Source organism: Stegodyphus dumicola, chromosome 7 (assembly GCF_044657685.1).
Source record: "Stegodyphus dumicola isolate Sdum_Otavi_A_Nest chromosome 7, ASM4465768v1".
Classification (NCBI taxonomy): Eukaryota; Metazoa; Arthropoda; class Arachnida; order Araneae; family Eresidae; genus Stegodyphus; species Stegodyphus dumicola.
The window spans coordinates 12,472,777-12,493,678 of NC_140774.1; the positions used below are offsets into that span (position 1 = coordinate 12,472,777).

At 33.8% G+C, this 20,902-nt stretch overlaps 1 protein-coding gene across 2 annotated transcripts in view; it reads left to right on the forward strand.

Moving 5' to 3' along the window:
• twin (CCR4-NOT transcription complex subunit 6-like twin) overlaps positions 1-19,571 on the forward strand; it is a 422,061-nt gene extending 402,490 nt beyond the window's left edge. For both annotated transcript variants that reach the window (XM_085819876.1, XM_035356723.2), the window contains 4 exons: positions 2,158-2,309; positions 4,421-4,645; positions 9,817-9,994; positions 16,838-19,571. In XM_085819876.1, the coding sequence (XP_085676002.1) occupies positions 2,158-2,309; positions 4,421-4,645; positions 9,817-9,994; positions 16,838-17,066 (784 nt within the window). In that variant the 3' untranslated portion in view covers positions 17,067-19,571. The remainder of the gene's footprint in view (positions 1-2,157; positions 2,310-4,420; positions 4,646-9,816; positions 9,995-16,837) is intronic.
• The last annotated feature ends 1,331 nt before the right edge of the window (positions 19,572-20,902 follow it).

Genomic DNA, 20,902 nt, shown 5'->3' on the forward strand with positions numbered 1-20,902 from the left:
TTTCCGTTTTATTCCCTTACCAGCATTTTTAGCTGAATAAATGAATTTTAAATAAGTAATATAATTTTTTCTACTTATGTCAACAAAGAAACATTTTATTTTAGTTACTTTTACATTTTTTCATTTCTGATTTATGAAGCTGATGGTGGTCTATAATTTCTCATTCTATCCATCTCTTCTAATACTTCGTTATTGTAAGGAATTTCGAGCCTTTCCAGTGAGTTTCGAGCAGTCCAGTTCTTCAATTAATACTCAGTCTAATGATTTCACACAACTCAAGGCGACATATGCTTGACCTGCTGCAAAGAGTTTTCGTAGGAAGCTTTTCTTGGTGCTTCTGTTTTTCTTTCTCTAATCGCCGCTTGCATTGTGTTGTAGTTTCTTTTTGCATTCTCCGTTTGTGAAGCAAGGGTCATTTTAAAGGGTTATATTTTGAGCATATATTATTATCACATTAGCATAGAAATATGGGGAGAATTTTTGCTACATAATGGGACATTACATCCGCTGCATCCACCTCTATAAAACTACAATTCTTTAATTCCATACACTTTAAAAATCTTTAGAACTCTGTCTTACTGTTGCCACTTATTTTTGTTAAATATTACGATCCCATTTATCACAGTCATGTACTATTATTTATAAGTTGTTATAAAATTAATTTTTACAGCACATGAAAACTCCTAATAAATGGTCATTATATGTAAGTCTTATAATATGTTTAATAAAAACAGCATATCTTTAGTTCTGATAAACAGGAATAAACTAAGTAGGAATAGACTTTAGTATGTGAAAAAATTGTATTAACATCAAGTGTCATCCACTACAAGTTGAAAAATATGTATTTGAACTTGAGTGGATGATTAAAAAGTATTTTATTAACGACTGAAAATTTGAACAAGATATAGGGAGAGTGTGAGCTAATAGTAGGAATTTCAAAAAGGGGTATATAAATATAAAGTTTTGAACTAAAAACTAACATAAAAATTGTATTTAAAAAAACATGAAGCAAGCTGAGCCTTTCTGAACAAGATGCTATCAAAGCCCTCTTAAGACAGAAATTTCAGATTAGTGTTTCAACCAAATCACTGCATCCTAAATTATGAATCCTTTACTGGATTATTATCAGTAAGCAATATTCACCTATGGCACGCATCTGTCTAATTTGGCTCAAATGTAAAGGTAAATAATTAATTCTTTATAGATGCCAAGTTAGCAATTAATTTAGTAATCAATTTCTAAATATTATGCAACAATGTTGCAAGGAGGGGGAAAACCATGGGGTTTAATGATGAAGCCCTGCTTTAGTAACATCGAGGGGACTGCATCCCAAAAAAGTAGTGCTTTTTGTGTGATGGGACTATGAAAGAATTGTATATTATCAATTGTTGCCACTGAATTATACAATAAATTTTTTAATATGCTGTTTTCAAATGGCAGTTCTAAAATTAAAAACTGAAGTAAAATTCCTGGAACTGTGTATTCAACAAGGGGGTGTCATCCTTCATGCTAATGCTTGGCTCCACATATTGATGAACGTCAGGCAAAGACTTACCAAGTTTGGCTGAGGTGTTTTGTGTAAGCTCTCATATTTACCAGATCTAGCCCCCTTGGATTTTCATCTCTCTATTTCAGTTTAAATTTTTTTAAATGCCTGGAGTTCATTTCTTTGGACAATGTCAATCAGCATCTTCACTTTTTTTTTTTTTTTTTTTAAAGATTTTTTTCCAGCTGCTGGAGAAAGGGCAGAAATCTGTAGCGTAAAATGATGCTTATATTATTCAATGAAATTTTCTTGTTTTTGTAACTCTTCACTAGTATATCATCATTAAAAAATGCTGAACTTTCCAGATGACTAAATCAAGTTCCCTAAATTGACTGATCCAATGCAGGCCTCATTCTAAATAAAATAATTACAAAATTTTAGTGCAATGAAATTTAAATGTGATAGCAATCAGAACTAAATTGTTGACATATTAGTTAATCTTTACACTGTGTAAAAGAGTATGAAATATTTGCATTAAATCTTAGTTTCCTGAAATATATAAACTCTTTGCATCTGTAATGGTACAGGCCATAAATATGTTAAAAATACAGAATTTAACAGATCTTTGTTACTGAAGGTGTTATTAATAATTTAATGTATATGCTTTTCAGATTTATTTTGCTCAAGGAACATCTGGTGGAATTCAATCAGCTCGCAATGGCAAATGCAGAAGGTTCAGATGATATGCTGAATAGAGTTATGACAAAAGATAATATAGGTTTAGCTGCTCTTCTTCAAACTAAAAGGGGAGCATATCAAAATGGTAAGCTGTTAAATGCATGTCATTAAATGTTATGCAAGTAGCACATTTCTCTCTGTTGCAGTTACTAATAGGATGTTTAAGTAATTATCTTTGTGTCATTTGTCTAAAGATTGAGGTTTCAAATATAAAACTAGAATTATCCAAGAAGGTACAATATTTTTAATTAGCAACGTTTCAAATGATTGACATTAAGTCAATTAATTATACTGTTTTAATATTATGAACTTTAATTTTCTGCAAGATGCTTAGTGAGAATTATTTCAACATGCTTAAATACTTCCTCTCAAAATAAACAAACAAACAAAAAGTACTTTCTGGTGCATCATTTGAGTTGTTGGTATATCACATGGTTCTCTGCGGTGATTAAAAATGTTTGTTTAAATCTGTTGCCATTTTAATAGATTACATGTAAAATAGGTTTCTTTTAGCATGACAAGTAGTTTTAAAACATAAATCTGGCAAATTTGCAGTAGTATTTGCTTTCATGTGAATATTTTTCAATCCAACCTGCAGATAATTAAATTCTGGCAACCAGTGTATAAATAGCTGCAGAACATCTGGAGGTGTATGAAAGAAGGAAAATTCCAATTAACTTCCATTCAGATTTGATTCTACTCTGACTATATCAGTACCTCACAAGCAGAATTTTACACAGTATGGGCATATGTCAGCAATTGAGAAAGGATTTTCAAGTTACCTTATTGAAACAGGGTGGTCAAATGAAAGGATTGCTTGACATTTGGATCAGAGAGATGCCACCACTTGATGATGTTGAATCATGGTAGAGTATAATATCAAGAATGAAGTGAACTGTCTAAGGAGACCCTAAAGTGTGAAAACAGAGCAGTCATCAGAATTCATCTTGTATAACATAGTATATGACTATCCATCATACAATGTGTAATCAACGCAGCAATGGTCACAGAAGCCACAAGTTAAGGAATGGGGTCTACATTCATTATGTCATCTGCCTCTCAACCTGTCCGTACTGACAAGTGGTTGTGGACTCATTTGACCTGGAAGTTTACTAACCAGAGCAGATGTGTCTTCAGCTCTACTTCAGACTGAGGCATAATGACTAGTGATGTGTGGAGATATTCAGGATTGATATTGGATAACGACCTAACCTACCAATTGTCACGCAGCTTGACAACAAGGACTTACAGCCTGGTATGCCATTTCATTTTCTATGAGATTTCTTTGGTTGTCGTCCGTTATGCCCTTACAGCACAGCAATGCATCAACAATATTATATGGTTGTATACATCTTCTTTTGAGATATCTTGACCGTACATTTCAATAGGAAATGCACAGTTCCATATGACAGTCATTTCTACTGATTGTGCTTGTCAAACACTTACTTGCCTGACAGCTAGAGAATTTTGAATAATTTTAGGAACCTTGTTTTAAAATTTTCAATGTTACAGTGTGACTTCACTGCAATTCAAGCTGCAAAGCATTATCAGTCACATTAGGAAATGACTGAAATCCTAATCCTAAACTTCTTGAGTGATGCCCACAAATTGTACAGATACTCATAAAAGCCATATAGACTTTGTGTAAATGATGTAAATCTTAAATGACTTGGTAGAAAGAAATTGTAGAATTTTGCAGAGCTATTGTGCTATTGGTGTGTATATCATTGGTTTGAAGTTTGATGGTATCTAAAAGTGAAAATTGAATTATTTCCTACATGCAAAAGCAGGAAAAAAAAAAAAGAATGGTACATTAAAAAAAAATCAATTTAATTTTTTTAAAGCTAGTTTCTGCAATTATAAGAATAAAAGTTCAGTTAGATTGATTTTTTGTATGTATGAATTTTATATTATATTTTTAATTATTATATAAAATCAAAATTAAATTTTAAGTAAAAATTTTAAAAAGTATCAAAATTAAATTTTAATATATGTGCATATTATTTTTGATTTAAGCTTGAGGAGGGTCAGATAAAGTCAGAACTTTTTCATTCAAAAAAAAAATGTAATAAACTTTACCTTGAATTGTTGTGTTTTGTTAAATGCTTTTATATAATTAGATTTCTTTAATTCATTATTTTTGTTTCACTTATGTTTGTAATTTAAATTTGTTCACTAATTAACTTCTGTTAACAGAGTTAACCCAAGCAAGCCAAACATTATTAGTCTGCACAGCACATATTCATTGGGACCCCGAGTATTCTGATGTTAAATTAATTCAAACTATGATGCTTATGCATGAATTGAAGACATTTGTTGATGATATCCTCCAGAAGTGTAATATTCCAGATTCACAAAAGATGGACCCTAATATAATTCCCTTGCTTCTATGTGGAGATTTCAATTCACTGCCAGACTCAGGTAAAAAATGGGTATTATGAATGCCCTTTACTTTTTTTTACTCTTGGCAGTTGGTAGTTATGGGTTGTGGTATGATATAATATGCACATAATGTACCTTTTTTTAAATTGGTTTTCATACAGATAATTTCTCAAATTTAATGTTAATTAAAGTTATTCATTTGTTGCATATGTTTATATATATGTAAAATTGCTTTCAAAGAGAATTTTTAAATACTATATTAATGAAAGGATTCCATATTTTACAACTGAGAACTTTGACAGGTATAAAGGAAATCAGAAAACTTAACTTACATAAAGCAGTGGTCTCAAGCTCAGACTGCATACAGGCTGAATGCACAATCTAACTGATGGGCCAGATTTTTTTTTTTAATAAAATGAAACATTTTATAAACAAAATAAAAAATATTTTAAAATTAATTTTAAATTTCACTTACTTTCACTTTATGATATTATTGTTGTTGTTTATGCATGTTTTGATAAACATGCATAAACAAGAATAATAATCCAACGTTTATAGATAACAGGCAGATGGAAGAAATTCATGTGCCCTTAGTTTGGAGACTGACTTGAAGGTAATAAATGTCTAGAACGTATTGTATAAATGTGTGGAACATATTGTATATGTGATGTTGATGATGTTTCAAGGATAATCGCAGGAAACAGTAAATCTTGGGCTTTCAGAATATGAAGTTCCTTTTCAAAAAGTAGCAGATGAGAACATAAATAAATTGCATAAGCAAAGTTTATAGGACGCACTTTTTGTTTCTGTGGATGAACAAAGTAAGTATGTAAAAGGGAAAAAAAAAAAGCAGCTTACTAACAACACTCATATGGGATTAGTCACAAGATTTTGTAACCATTATTTCCAGAAAGACAACAGTGAACAGAGGTATTTCGTGTTTTTGTGTAAAATGTCCATTGGAGAAAAGAAAGTCAGTAGTCTTGTCCCAAACAGCAAATGTGTCATCATCATAATGTGCCAGAAGAATTAGAAGCACTAATTTAAACATTTGTAAAATCTTGCATTTGAGACAGAGGAAGAGAGAAAGTGGACTCCCGATCGTATATCTTCTGTTTTCTGTAAAACTTTCAAAAACAAACCTCATTTGATCACTGCAAGTCTTGGATAGTCCTAGCAGTTCTTGTACTCCAGAATCGGTACACTTGACTTCAAGAATCTTCTTATTAAATGCATCCAGTTTATTTGTAAACAGTGATTTACATAAAAAAAAATCATAATAAATTTGTTAGGAATGTAAGAGTTTACTTCTAGTGTGATGATGTGCCGATTGTTTACGCCACAATATTCCAAACTTGTCAGCAGGTTCATTTAAAGGAAGACTGAATGCTTTAGTAAACCATAAAATTAAACAGTAAAACTACGAAATTAAATGCATGATGATTAGGCGATGTCAAATGCCGACCACGAACAAGCAAGTGAAGTACAAGTGCAAGTAAGTCTCTTGGCAAAAAAGTTTGTCTTTATACTCGCATTATAATGAGTGCACATGGGTACAGTGCAGCAAATATGGATACTGCATGCAAATGTTTAAATACAAATATTCTCATCGGAATGCAAATATTCTGCCGCAATAGGAATTTTTTTACTTTATGGTTTCAAAAGGAGGAGTGATGAAAATTTCTTGATAAGCTTAATAATAGGAGAGTCTACAAACATTGGAAGCAGTTGTAGAGAAAAGTAAATTGCCTTTTTTAGGGTTTCAAGAAATATGCAGAACCTACACACTTAAAAAAAAAAGAAAAAGAAATGAAGAAGGCAATTACTGTTTTGATGATGGATTTAGTTTTTGCAGGTATTGATCAAATAAATTTCTGTATGAAATCTTGTTTGGTCCTTGATGAAGAATTTAATAATGTTATTTGCATATTGTTCATTGTTAAAATTTGCACACCCTTTAACGGACTTTAATCATAATAAAATTTTCATTGGCTCTCAGATATTGGGCAGCTCAGTTTTCCTCTGAGTGTAAGTTATATCTCTGGATCATACCGACATTGTAACTTTTTGTCATATATTATATTTCAGGGCTTCTTCTGACAAATTACCAATTTTATTAAATTTTAAGATGCATTCAGTGTATATCTGGTTGTAACGAAGGTTTTCCGCCAAGAACATTCTTAATAAAGTTAGGAAGAAAACATGAAAGCAGTACCTTTAGTGTGGGTAGTAATCACCTCTCAAATTTAGACTGTTGGCCATTAAAATCACAACACCATGAAGGAAAATAAATACAAAAAAGATGTTTATTGTACATAAACAGTATGGCATGAAGACAAAATGATTAAATTTATAAGCAGTTTGGGGCTTTACCGGGGGGGGGTCAAAATTAGTAGAAATAGCTGCCACCCTGGCAGCTAAAACGGCCCTCATCCTGTTAGGCATGGAGTCGAACTAGTCTTGAATGACAGAAACGGGCAACTCATTCCATGCAGCTTCAAGTCTATGCCACACTTCATCAACTGTATTAGCTGGAGAGGGGTGGCGGGCAGTCTTTCAACAACCCATAACCAGATATTTTCAATGGGTGACAGATCTGGAGACCATGCAGGCCAGGACAGCAATCAAATACCCTGTATGTCGAGAAAGATCAAAACACAACTTGTAACATGTTGTCTTGCAACATGTGGTCTTCCATCTTTGTTGGAAGATGGTGTTTGGTAGGCCACGGAGATAGGGTACAACCACTGGACGTAAGATGTCAGAAATGTACTGATCTGCAGTCAAATTACCATCGATCTGAACTAGAGCTGTGCGTGTTGTGCACCCAATAGCTGCCAAACCATCACACCAGGTGTAGGGCCCCTATTCCAATATCGAATGCAAGCAGGCGATGTGCGATCTCCTCATAGCCTCCAGACACGTATACGGCTTCAAGAATACTGCACAGAGAACCAGCACTCCTCTGAAAAGACGACGTTGTGCCACTCCTGTATCCAGCTTTGTCATTTGGTGCACCAGAGTCACAGTCTCTTTCTATGCTGCATTCTTAAGGGGAGGCCAAAGTAATGGTCATCGTGTTGATAGTCCAAGCGGCTGCAAATGTGGACGCACCGTTCGAGCAGATACTGGGCCTGCTGCAAACATGCTCATTTCCTGACTAATGGTCCATAGATATGGTTGTATGGTTTTACAGGATTGACTTCACAATATGTCTGTCCTCTAGGGCGTTGGTCATGGGAGGGTGTTGAAATTCTGCATGCCATTCAGTTATGACCCTCAGCAACTTATTGATTCCATATTCGCATGACAGTGGTTGCATGTCGAGCAGTGCGATGGGCAATATCACAGAAAGATAATTCATTCTCTCAATAGGCAATGATTCTGCCTCTATTAAGTTGCAACATTTGCTGGTAAGCATTTCTTCTTATTATTCAAGTCATAACACGATATTCTAAGCAAACCCTGACCTTACAAATCACTTTCCGAATTAGAAATCTGCTACACATCTTTTCTTTTATGCAATACTTCAGATGTCATTTCTCCTTCCTGCGTCGTCTAAATGTGCTAAAATGCTAATCATTTGTATATCCCAACTTCTTCCTTTCATGTGATTTTGACATTCGTCAGATTATTCCTTCCCTGTTGTTGCAATTTTAATGGGCAGCAGTATATGATTTTCTGCCAACATTTTGATAGCCTTCGGCCTAGAGACTTGGTGGCCACGAGTCCAAGAACAGAACAACCTCATTCTGGATGTCCAGTGCAGTGGAAGATAGCACCAGCAACATGTAGCTGCAGATGTGAAAAATGGTAGTGTGTATGTGTGTGATTATGGTAAAGCCTCGAGGGCTATCTGCCTAAGGGAAGGGATGCCTTCATGGAGGACTTTCTAAGGGAAACTGGCTCATATACACATTACACATGGGAAAAACCACAAAAAGGCCCATGCAGCCAGCCTATTCGCAGGATTCGAACCTTGGACTAAACTACCAGTGTTCAGAACTACTGCTCGGCCTGCTGGTGGGCTCCTGAAAAAAGGTAGAAGTTTGAAGGAGGGATGTCGGGCTGTATGTTGGGTGTGGCAAGGGATCCCATTAGAGTTCTTACAGAGTCCGGCCAGTGAAAACAGACACATGTGATCTTGCATTATCTTGATGGAACATTACCTTTTTGCACCAGAACTCAGTCTGACATTTTTCCCTGATAGCAGCATCAACACAGACTAGCATATCATTGTACATCTTATTGTCAAGTGTTTTACCTTTTTCCAGATACTCTTTGTGAATAATACACAGCAATTCCACCAGATACAAAGCATGATTTTTTTTGTTAGTCAAATTGCAATTTGCTCTGCTGCCAACGGGATCACCAGGCGCAGATTAACCCCTTTTCGGCCTGCGTTGTTGAAGTAAATCCATTTTTTATCACAAGTGACAAACCGGTACAGAATTATTTCCAGTCCTTGTGTTGATATTTGAGCAGATTAGTGCAAGCCCGAACACGTTTGCAATTATCTGATTGAGTCAGCTCATGCAGCACCAAGTAATTTAACTTGTACATCAAGTTTATGTAATGCATAGTGCAGGTAATGGACATGGCACAAACACCTTACTCCTTAGCAAGTTCTTGAGTGGTTGCATACTGATCTTCTTCCACAAGTTCTCACAGGTAGGCCTCGTCAACATCAGTAGCCTGGCCAGAGTGCTGTGCTTCTTGAATGTCAATAGTGCTTGTTTTCAAACTTTTGGTACCAAACCTTCACAGTGTCCTATGGTACAACTTTAGCACCTAATGCTGTACACATGATTTGTAGCTGACACTTTTTGCAACAGAAGTGGAAGTAAATGATGGTTCAAATCTGGTAGCATCATTTTCACTGTTTTCATGTATTACAGGGCTAATATATATAGTTTTATAGGGCTAATAAAAATCCCAACATTTTTAAACATTTTCATATTGATATATCTTGCAGTTGTTGTGCCCTTTTATTTATAACTGTATTTACAATGGAATGAGATTATTTAAAATATAGAAGGATGATACTTGTTTTAATATGTCCATTAGTCTTGTAAAAGGCAAAATTTTATCCTCAAGTAATAAAGTGACACTTTTGACATTACAAATGATCTACAAACATATTGTATGACGTGATTGAAATTTGAATTAGAATGATGTATTTGTATTGTATGTACATTTTATATTTTTAGGTGTTATTGAGTACCTTTCATCGGGTCGTGTGTCAACATCTCATTGTGACTTCAAGGAATTTGTTTACAAGGACTGTTTAAGTAAACTTGGTAACTCATCAAAAACTAATGAATTTACCCATCCATTTCAAATATCAAGAGCTTACAGTGATGGCATCATGCCATTTACAAATTACTCGTAAGTGTTTTTTTTTTTTTCCCCCCAGAATCTGTAATCAGTGCACAGTTTTCTTGAATTTATTCTTACATAATATAAACATGTTAATAATTTTGATTATGTTTTGTCTAGTACTTGCTAGTCGCATAATAATAGCCACTTAAATAAGTTTTAGAGTACCATTTTGCAGTCTGGGGCCTTCAAGGCCTGCCCTTATGGCCCTCTTAGATTTTTTTTTTTGATTTTTTTTTTTTTTTTTTTTTTTTTTTTTTTTTTTTTTTTGAGGTTAAAAAATAAAATTTTAAATTCAGATTAACTGCATATAATATACCAAACTATAGCTGAAAATCAGAGTTTGGAAATGATGCATTGCAATCATCTTTCGCATTTTCTCCCAAAACTGTGAAATTTATGCTAGTTACCCTACCAACGAGTTCCCCAATCTAATTTAGGAACGAAACAAGAATTTAAAGCACCAAGATTGTGGGGCTTCTTAGTATATGGTATATTACACATGTATATGGTATATTACTTCTTAGTATACAGTATATTACACATGGTGTAGCTATGCAGGAATCGGTAGGCTAATCTATCTCATTAATGTGAGTACTAACATTAGTAAATTAGTAAAATGAATGCTACAAACAGCAGTAAATAGAATTTTAAAATGCATATCTTCCTCATTTAAATCTTTTTAATCATAATAATATATATCCATAATAATAATATATCCATATCTTAATAATATCAGACAAAATAGCATAATTCCTCATGTAGTACAAAGGGAACTGAAACAGTTTTCGACCTTCAAGAAGATTATTTTGAGCAAAGAGGCTTGAGTATCTTTGATCTGAAATAGATCTCTCTTATGTCAGAACCACATTGTTTATCAGGTTACTTTCTCTCTCTCTTATTCTCCCTTGCCATCATGTTTTATAGCTAAACATTTTCAGATGGTTTTCAAGCTACTTAAAACATCTAATTTTTTATAAGTTCCTCTGGTTCTTTGCGCTAAATTTAGGAAAATTTTGTACTCTTTATAAAAAATAAAATACAAAAAGTGCAAGTGTTATACAACAAAGACTGCCATTTAAAATTGAAGATCATATTCTAAGCCAGTGATTCTTGACCTTTTTTTGTCGCGGCACACTTTTAACGATTTCAAAAATTTGGCAGCACACAAAGGAAAAGATAAGTTTAAAAGTTGTTTACTTACCTATAATACACTGTGTAAAATAGTTTATGATAATACTTTTGAATGTAAAATAAAATAATATATACTACAAAAACAGCAGTACGCTTATTAAGGGATTCATTAAAAGTTAATAATAATACTTTTAATGAGACTTTTTTTTAGCTTCATGTGTTTGATAATTTCATTTATATTTGGACGTACAAATGACAATGCTACTCTCATATCTTCTTCTCCATTTAACAGTCTTGATCTTTGTTTCATTTTTATATTGGTTAATACTGAAAAAACACACAAAAATAAGATGTAAGTAACAAAAATAAGACTCTTTCCACTGAAAGTTGGAGCTATATTTGACACCGAGGTACGTGGCCTTGTTAAAAACCAAATAATGACAGTTTCTTAGCAAGTGGGATGTTCATGCTCTTCTTCTTGATAATAATAAGTTTAGATTTCTCGGCATTTATGGTGATCCTCCATTTGGAGCACCAACCTCAAGGTGCGGCATCAGACTCTGTAGTTTAGTGATTGCGAAATTAGGTGATGCAGACTTGACAGCAAGTGCCGTATCATCCGCATAACAGCCCATAAAACAGTTATGATCCAAGCTTTCGTAGGCAAGTCAGCCACGTAAAACAAATACAAGATGGGTCCTAAAATTTACCCCTGTAGGACGCCGACCATCACTTTCTTGTAGTCAGAGGAGTCTTTACCCATGTGCACGAAGAAAGTCCGATTCGTAAGAAAAGAGTTAATTATCTGAATCAGCTCTCTACTGAAGTTAAGTTCTATAAGCTTGTAAATAAGCCTCTCATGCCAGATGCTGTCGAATGCTTTCGCCACTCCAGCATGAGTAAGGCAACACATCCCTTGTTGTGCAGCGCGCTGCCAATAAATTCATATAGCCGTACCAATTGTTTGGTGGTGGAGAGGGCTTTCCTAAAACCAAATTGCTCCATAGGAAGTATATCAAGATAAGGCTGTATCCTGCTGAGGATGATGCATTCTAAAATATTGCCCATACTGGGAAGCAGGCTGATGGGCCTGGACCCTTCAGGTTTTGTCTGGTCTTTTCCCGGCTTCGGGATTACAATCATTTTGGCAGTTTTCCATGACTCGGGAAGGTAACTGTGATAGAGGCATGCGTTTAGGATGCCCATGAACCTAGAAATGATATTTAAGGGAAGACACTTAATGCGAAATTATTAATGTTATCCTGTTCCGTAGTTTCTTAACGATATCCAAAATTTCTCGGGGCGAGGTGAGCTCAAGATGATTTTGCTTAGGAGAAGCACTAGTCCAGTCAGAGACATAGGAGCTGACCTTTGTCCAAAACTCTGGATTGCTAGGAGTGATGTTAGGGACGAATTGCTTCTCAAAGTGATCAGCAAGTATAGTAGTCTTATCTTTATTATTAAGAGCAACACGATGCTGCACACAGATTGGCTTGTTAACCGTGTGCTTACCCTTTAATCTCTTTACAAACGACCAAAACGCATTATTGGGCTCATTGTAGCTAGCGACTTTCTCGTCCTAGAGCTCCTTATGGTAATTTGTAATGTGCTTCTTGATGTCCTTATTAAGCCTATTGAGCTGCTTTGTGGTATTTGGATCCCATGTAATATGAAACCTTTTTCTGAGTTTGTTCTTATCTTTGATCAGATATCTAATCTGTCTCGAAGTCTATCAGCGATCTGCTGCCTAGGAATTTTCCTGGTGGCGTTTTTATATGCAGTTTGAATATCCGCAGTCAGCTAGTTGATAGCAGTGTCATTGTCATGCATGGTCTGCAGTCTGTGTATGCTAGTAGGGTTGTCATTAAGCAGATTATGGAACAGTTTCCAATCTGTGGTATTAATGAAATCCTCCTGGATGTCCTTACTGGTACCAAGGGTAGCAATAACCAGGCAGTGGTTGGAATTTAGCTCATGTAGAACCTCAAAATTGAAGGGAAATGATGTAGTTGACATAAATAAGTCTAAAATATCTCCTCTCCTTGGGTTGTGTGGTAGGTACGTATACTCGCTTGGGGAGTAAAAATAAATCGGATAGTTGTTGATGAATTCCAGAAGTTTCTGTCCATTTTTATTCGTTTTTCTGCAGCACCACTCTGAATTCTTAGTGTTGAGATCCCCTTCAAGGATCACTTGCTTGTTTATATCTAAGATCTTGTCCATATAATTTATATCTAACGTATTCCATGGCGGGTTGTACAGAGAGTTAAAATAGACCGTGCCATAGTAGGGAAGTAGAACTAATACCGTGACCAGCTCATGTCCATTGTGACGCTCATCAGTAATCATGCAGGACTGTAGGGAGTTCCTGACATAAATGGCGACCCCCCCCCACCTCGGTGACTCAGACGATCACATCTGTAACATTTGTAGTTGGGGATAGTCAGTCTTAGACTCGGCGTAGCATAGGTTTCAGTTATCATGGCTACGTCAATGTCATGATTCACTAAAAAGTCCATAAGTTCTGAAATTTTATACTGAACGCTGCAAGTGTTCCAATTCATGACTTTAATAGGGGCTCTTAAGGGTGTAAATTGTCCCATTATCAGAATTGGAAGGTTTAACTATTTCCTGACTGGTTTGTTTGATTTCCTTAACTTGTTGAGAAATCTGAAACCCAGCACTTTTGATTACGGAAACGAGTTCCACTAAATCAGTGAAGACCTGCTTTGCTTCACTCAAAATATCAGAATAAAGACACTTAGATAAGGTTTGAGTGTATGATTTATTTTCAACAACTTGGCTAGGATATGTATTAGTTTTTTCAGGTTTTCGTTTGGGAAACTTCTCACACCCCCTAAAACTGGAGGTGTGAGAACCTCTGCAATTCACACAAAATAAAGGCTTATCATTATTATTTTGGTCAGGGCAGTCTTTAACATAATGTTCTTTGCCACATCTAACACATTTTGGGGCATAATTGCACCCAGCTTGGGTGTGATTGAACCCCTGACAACGAAAACATTGCAGGGGTCCTTGCCTTCCTAAATACTCTTTAAATTTAATCTTCATATCACAAAGGAAACATTCATTAAAAATTTTATTGGATGATTCTGTTTTTGGTAGAGAAATTAAGAATAATGGAAGCTTGTTAACTTCCCCATTTCGTCGTCTAGTCATTTGCTTAATGTCTTTAACTTGATATTTTAAGCTTTCTAAGTCTGATTTTATGTCATCAATATCCGTTTTGTTCGAAAGACCTCTTAGGACAACTTTTAAGTATCTATCCTCAGGTAGGGTATACGAGTGGTGTTCAACTTCCTTATCTTTGAGGATTTTGACTATAGCTCTATAGTCGTTGGGGGAGTCAGTCATAACCTTTATACCATCTGGTATTTGTACTCCATGAAATTTAAGTTTTTGGTCATGAAATATTTGGCTTATTTTCTTCTAGCTCAATTTTGTCTCCTTTAGAGTTACTGGCAGAATTCGTGAATTATTTGTGTTTTGCATTGGGTTATTTATGTTATTTTTATCTGAATTTTCATTAGCTGGTGGGCTAGTATCCATTTTATCATTTACATTGTTAACTGACTGCTCACTGATTTCTATGTTCGTAGCATTTTCACTAGAAGTGGTTTCATGAGTTTGAGGTATTTGTGGGGAGATTTCAGTCTGATTACTAAGTTTAATTTTCTTAAAGTTAGTTCTTTTATTTCGTTTATGGATTGTTTGATCACCTCTAGTTTTAGGCAAATCATCATCTGAACAGTTAGGTTGATCAAGTGAAATTTCATGTTTATTATTTTCGTATAATTTGATAGGATTCCTATCTCTATCATTTTTGTCTCGAGATCCATGTGGATTTTGTGTTTTGTTATCTGACTGTTCAGTCTTATCCTGTTGTGGCTTAATTAACTGAGAATTAACTGCAACTAGCATATCCATCATACTAAGCAAGAAATTATGCATCTTACCCTCCGTATCCGTGAGAGTACCATTTTGTTGTCTGATAATTTCTAGCTCCTTAATTTGTATCCTCACAGCATCCAAAATCATATCCATGTTCGCAAATCGATATCCAGAAAATCCAGTGCCCGAACAGCATTCAGAGTCCCGTGCCCTGGAACTGGGCCCACTTGAAGGTGTCCCGGCAGACAGATGGGCGGGCGGAAGTTTACTAGGCCCCTGACTCACGCCTGACAGTGTGAGCTTGGGGGTAACTAAGCAAACTATGCAACCAAAATCCAAGTTAAAAACACGCACGCAAATTAAATGTAAATTATTCGACAATAATACTAACCACCTAAAAGCAGTTATAGCACATAATAATATCACCAAACCAGCAATATATAAGCAATCAGGCCTATCGCTCTGAGTAAGCACGTGGTCATTAAGCAGAACCGGATTTCAAAGGTAACTATATTGTAACTATTTATTCATTGACTGCCTACGGGACTGGGTCAACTCGAAACAAAGTAACAGAGCTTATCCAAAGTGCGACCTTCACGCTCGCTGTCGTAGCTCCAAATGTGAAAATATTTTTTTTTTTAAATTATATATATATATATATATACACTACTCTGGGGTCACCAGTCTCAGTAGGGATATTAATAACTAAACAAAGTACAAGCTATGAAAGTTAGTAAATTTATTCTTGCTGTTTGTAGCCTCTTTTAGCTCTAAAATGTTACCTTTCTGAAAGTCTGACAACTGTTTGTAGTGCAGTTTAAAGTTTTAAGCAATTTTAGATATGTCTGTTACAAATGCTTCACACAATGCAGTGCATGCCAGTTAATAGATTGAGCTTAGAAATAGATGTAGATGTAGTTAGAATCTGATGTCCTAGCCACTTTAAAGAGTGCAAATTTAGTTATTGAAAAAGTTGAAAATAATTTCTTGTCCTAAATAGATATTACGTAAAAGTTAAGTTTCTTTCTGGTTAATATATTAAGCAAAAAGTATAGTCAAAAATTTATGGAAAAGCATCTCCAGTTCAAACATTTTATGGAAATAAGGAGGAGTTGCTTATCTCTAGCCTAAAAATGGTGTGCCAGCTCCCTCTTATAGAGGTTCTGATAAAACAAAGATAAAGATTTTATGATTGTGCTGTAAAGTCATGCTCACCCATTAATGGCACAAATAACACTGTGTTTTGGCAAAAGTGCTTTTTGTATCTTTTTTTTGGGGGGTGGGGTATGGAGTTTTTAAATTACCAAAATTTCTAGTTAGCTAAATGGTCGATAGTCAGGCTTTTACTGTATTTCAAAAGTGACTAAGTTGTAATTGTTTGCATTTTAAATAAAACTTGCAAACTTTTAAATGTGGAAATACTGTTGTGTGTCTGCTTGAGGATATGGTTTCGTCCACTTACGTCACAGTATTGCTTACATTATCCAGAGGTGTACTGCAATGGAATTTAAAATTTCCCACAAATTCTTTATTCCCTGTTACAGTTGCTAATTCTTGTCAATTCGTATTCCAAAAAGGAAGTAGTTGACTTTCTTTGCTGTATGTTCGGTAGAATAAAATTTAAATGGTTTAATAATGTTTGTAAGAAATTTTTATTGTCTTAATAACAACTAAATAAAGCAGAATTTTCACCTATGCAAGTATAAAAAATCATATCATGAGCAAGCAAAGGGAGGGTTAATTAGGTAGAACCAAAGGTTTGAATATGACATATTCTTATTCCTTTTTTTTTTTTTTTTTTCCCAGGTACGACTTCAAAGGTGTCATAGACTATGTCTTTTACTCCAAGTTGCACATGTCTGTCCTTGGTGTCTTGGGACCTATTGATTCTGCTTGGCTTGAAGAAAACCGAATCCAAGGCTGTCCACATCCTCATGTCCCTTCGGATCATTTTCCCATTGTAGTGGAACTGCAGCTTAAGCCAACCATGCCCCTACATCCTCCCCCACCCAATGGTGTCAGCTTGCATAGGTAGCAGTTCATCTGAGAAAGCAGTGAGATTTCATTCATAGACTGCTCTACCATTGCACAATGTTTTTCCATTTTTTTTGTTTTCAGGGATAAAATCTACAAGCAGGTCTTTTTGGTAATAGATGACGATGTATGAGCAAATGCTATTTCAGACTTTCAAACTGCTACATCATACAGGTTTTGAAAGATGACTACTGGAGATTTATTTACTCCTCGATTCTTTGTAAATGATGTAATTAATGACGACTTTTGAAAAAAGATGAAAATATAAGGTGTGATATTTTTTCAACACCATCTAGCATGCATATAAAACCTTTAGACCAATCGTGGCATGTACAGTCGATTTTAAAAATTACAACTTTGAAGTCGAAGTTGGAAAGAGATAGTAATTTTTTAAACAAACATCATTTTTGTAAGCTATTTCAGTGATAGAACTATTAATTGTAGCAGTATTTTTAAACTTTACTGTCTACTTATATTTCTCAAGTAAAGAAATTTTTAAGAATCTACTTTTAAAAAGGAATTAATTTAAACTTTTGATGATTGTGTCATTTAATAGTGTGTGACTTCAGAACAAAAAATCCTGTTTTATTTCAGAGAATATTAGACTTAAAACATTCAGTATTAGTCTCTTCAAGTATTCCTTAATATCCAGACTTAAATAAGACTTAAATATCACCGTTATGTTTCTTGCACTTTTGTTACACTCAAGTTGTTTTTATTTTAAATTTTTTTTTAACTTAAGAAATATTTATCATTAAAACTAGATGATTATGTAATTTTAGATAATTTTAAGATAATTACTGTTATTGATTAAGCAATAGTTACAAATTTTGTCGGTTTCACATTAATTTATATTGCATGTAAAACTTAACAAACTCTTGCAATATTACCATGTTACCTCTGTTCAGTTTATCAATTATAATATGCATTTATTGTTTAGCTGTGATATTAAGTACATTGTCAGTTAGCTTGAAAAAGCAATGTTTATGATCATTAGCAAAAGATGCGCATTTCATTTTCTTACGAGGCTGCTCTTTTTACATGGTTTTTAGCTTATGAATTCTTTAACTATTCGGGTTTTTACTATTTTCCCAGTCTTAAATCAAGAAATGAATATGTGTATCTTTTGCTTATTTGTGATTTTGTGTGTTTTGTATTGATTTGAAATTTGTTGATTGTCTTTAAATTAGATAATCGTATTTTTCTTTTATAATCTTGAAAAATGAAGTGTTGGAAAAGCTTCACTTTGTAAATAAATAATATGATAAATAAATAAATAAATTTCTTATAAAATTATTTTTATTTAGAATTTTTGCTTTTATTGTAATGTTTAGTGTAAGCATAAATTATTTTTAGTTATCATTTAAAAATGTTCAAAAATTATCCAGATCTCTGTTTCAACTTCAACTTTTATTTTGTCATATAGAATATCAATGTTGCACTTTAGATTTAAATGTTCATATGTTGTAACTTTCCAGCACTCTGTCATTGGTGTTTAAATATCTGGATTCGTATTTAAAAGTTTAAAAAAAAAAAAAAAAAAAAATCAATGCTGTAATAATTTTTTTGGTGTATTTTGGTAAAATTTGGAAAACTCGTGTTCTGGGACAAGACAAATGAAATCTGATTTCAGAAACTTGCATGTTTTGTCTCTATTTTTAGTTCCTACTTAAGGGCTTATGTTTTTTAATTTCGTTTGGTTGTTAGCTGGGTTAGGGTCCCTTGCTCCTCTGGAGGATGTTATAAATAAATGTCAGATTCATGATTCCTTTTATTTTTTCATTAATTGTGGTGTAAGTTTACTAATTTTATCATTAGTTTTACTAATTTTGAACCTGTGTGTTAGTAACATTTGTTCATTGTCATAATTTGCAAGAAAGCTTTGCTGTAAATCTTGTATTATTCACATTGTTTGGGAATTTTATTGGACAACAATTAAAAACGTTTTTTGCATACATGGCATAAAATCTGGTGTATTAGAATTTGAATTGAAAAAGTAGTGGGTACTCTGTGTTAAATTTTAAAGGGAATAAAGTGATTTTTTTTTATGTGTGTGGAATAAACTTGAGATTTAATCCTAGTTTGATTTTCCACTGTGGTTCTTCTAGTTGAACTAACTGTTCTGAATGTCTTGTTTTAAATGTGATTTTTTATAGATTTAGAATTGGCTAGTGAGGGGGAAAGCTTAACTAGTTTTTAATGTTTTTTGTTTTATATGTGTTATGTGTTCATGCTGATTTCTTAATGTAAAATACCTTTTCCCTTCATTTTTTGTCACTATGTTCATACCAATAGTCAACTGACATGAACTTTCTTTGTCCTTTTAAAAATCAGATATTTGATGAATGTTTTTGTTGAATTGATTGAAATGTTAATTTTTCATTCATCCAAATGTGATCATTTTTCATGATCTGTATAGAAATTATCTGTACATTTTAAGAGTAGTACGTGTATTACATTCTAATCAATGTGAACAAAAATAAAGAAATCCTTTTCGTCTGTCCTATTTCTTTGTCTTGAATGTTTTGTTATATTTTTTCTCCACCCATGTTTTTATGAGCAAAAATATTGTTGATTTTGAAACAGACATTCCCTTCTTACAAAAATGTAACAAATAAAAGTAAACCTTGTTGAATGGGGGGGTCATGTCCTTAACACATTGCACGTACAGCAAAGTTATGTTCCACAAAGTTATCTAACTGAAGAAAAAAGAAACAAATAAGTTTTAATTTCAATTAAGAAAGTATATATAATTTATACAAACTTAAATATTATTATAAGAAAAAAGTAAAACAACTGTTAATTAAAAGGATTTTTATTACACAGATTTTTTAAATAGCTGGTGATTTTCGCAGGAGACTGTGTCTGATGCAACTCATCAAACATTTTACAGTAAGGAGTGCAAAGTTTTTCAATACCTCTTACAAAATATCCTCTTTGTTCTTCATTTCAGTCAATCTCCATTATAAAATCAGATAGTTCGTGTGCCTTTTTTAACAATTCATTGTAACTCCTTCTAAGTATGTTCTAAGTCTCTTTATCTTCTTCACTATCTATGCTTTCACTATTGGCTGGTGTTATAAGATTATTAAATTCTTCATTTTTCATTTCACGATTGTGATTCTTTACTGATTCTAATTTCTACTTCTTCAATCTCTGAAAATCTTTTGCCACTTATTGCTTTTGCAGTTTGTACAATTTCCTTGACTTCATTTTCAGTTGATGGAAATCCTTTACAATTGTTGACAACTTCTGGCCAGCACTGATGCTAGCAAGCATACATATGTTGATTGATTCACTTATTCCCATGCGAGTTCACTCATTTCTGTGCAGAGGTTTATATTGGAATTGCTTCCAAATGCTGTTAAATGTGTCATGCTGTCCTTTATCTAGTACTTTATTTCTCATAATAGTTTGTCAGGATATATTCGCTTTGAATGTTTTTATGATTGCTTGATCCATTGGTTTGATTAAGGAAGTGGCGTTCAGCAGAAGGAATAAAACCTCTGCCTCCGGATGCAATATTGTGAAGGCTTCAATACCATGTCCTGAAGTATTATAGAGAAATAGGAGAAATTTAAAGCTCAAGGTTTGCTGTTCTAGGTAATGTTTGACCTTCTTAAATAAATGAATTTTAAACCATTCATTAAAGAGAACTATTGCAATGCAGGCAACGCTTTGTAGTATACTGCATACAATTTAAATTCTTGCATTGGATGAATTAAATAGAGGCAATTAAGATATTGCGGAAAGGCTAAATTGCATTCCGCGAGTCTGCATTCAGCAAGGGTTTATTGTACTCGTAGAAATATTTACAAAACATTTTTCTTTTCTTCA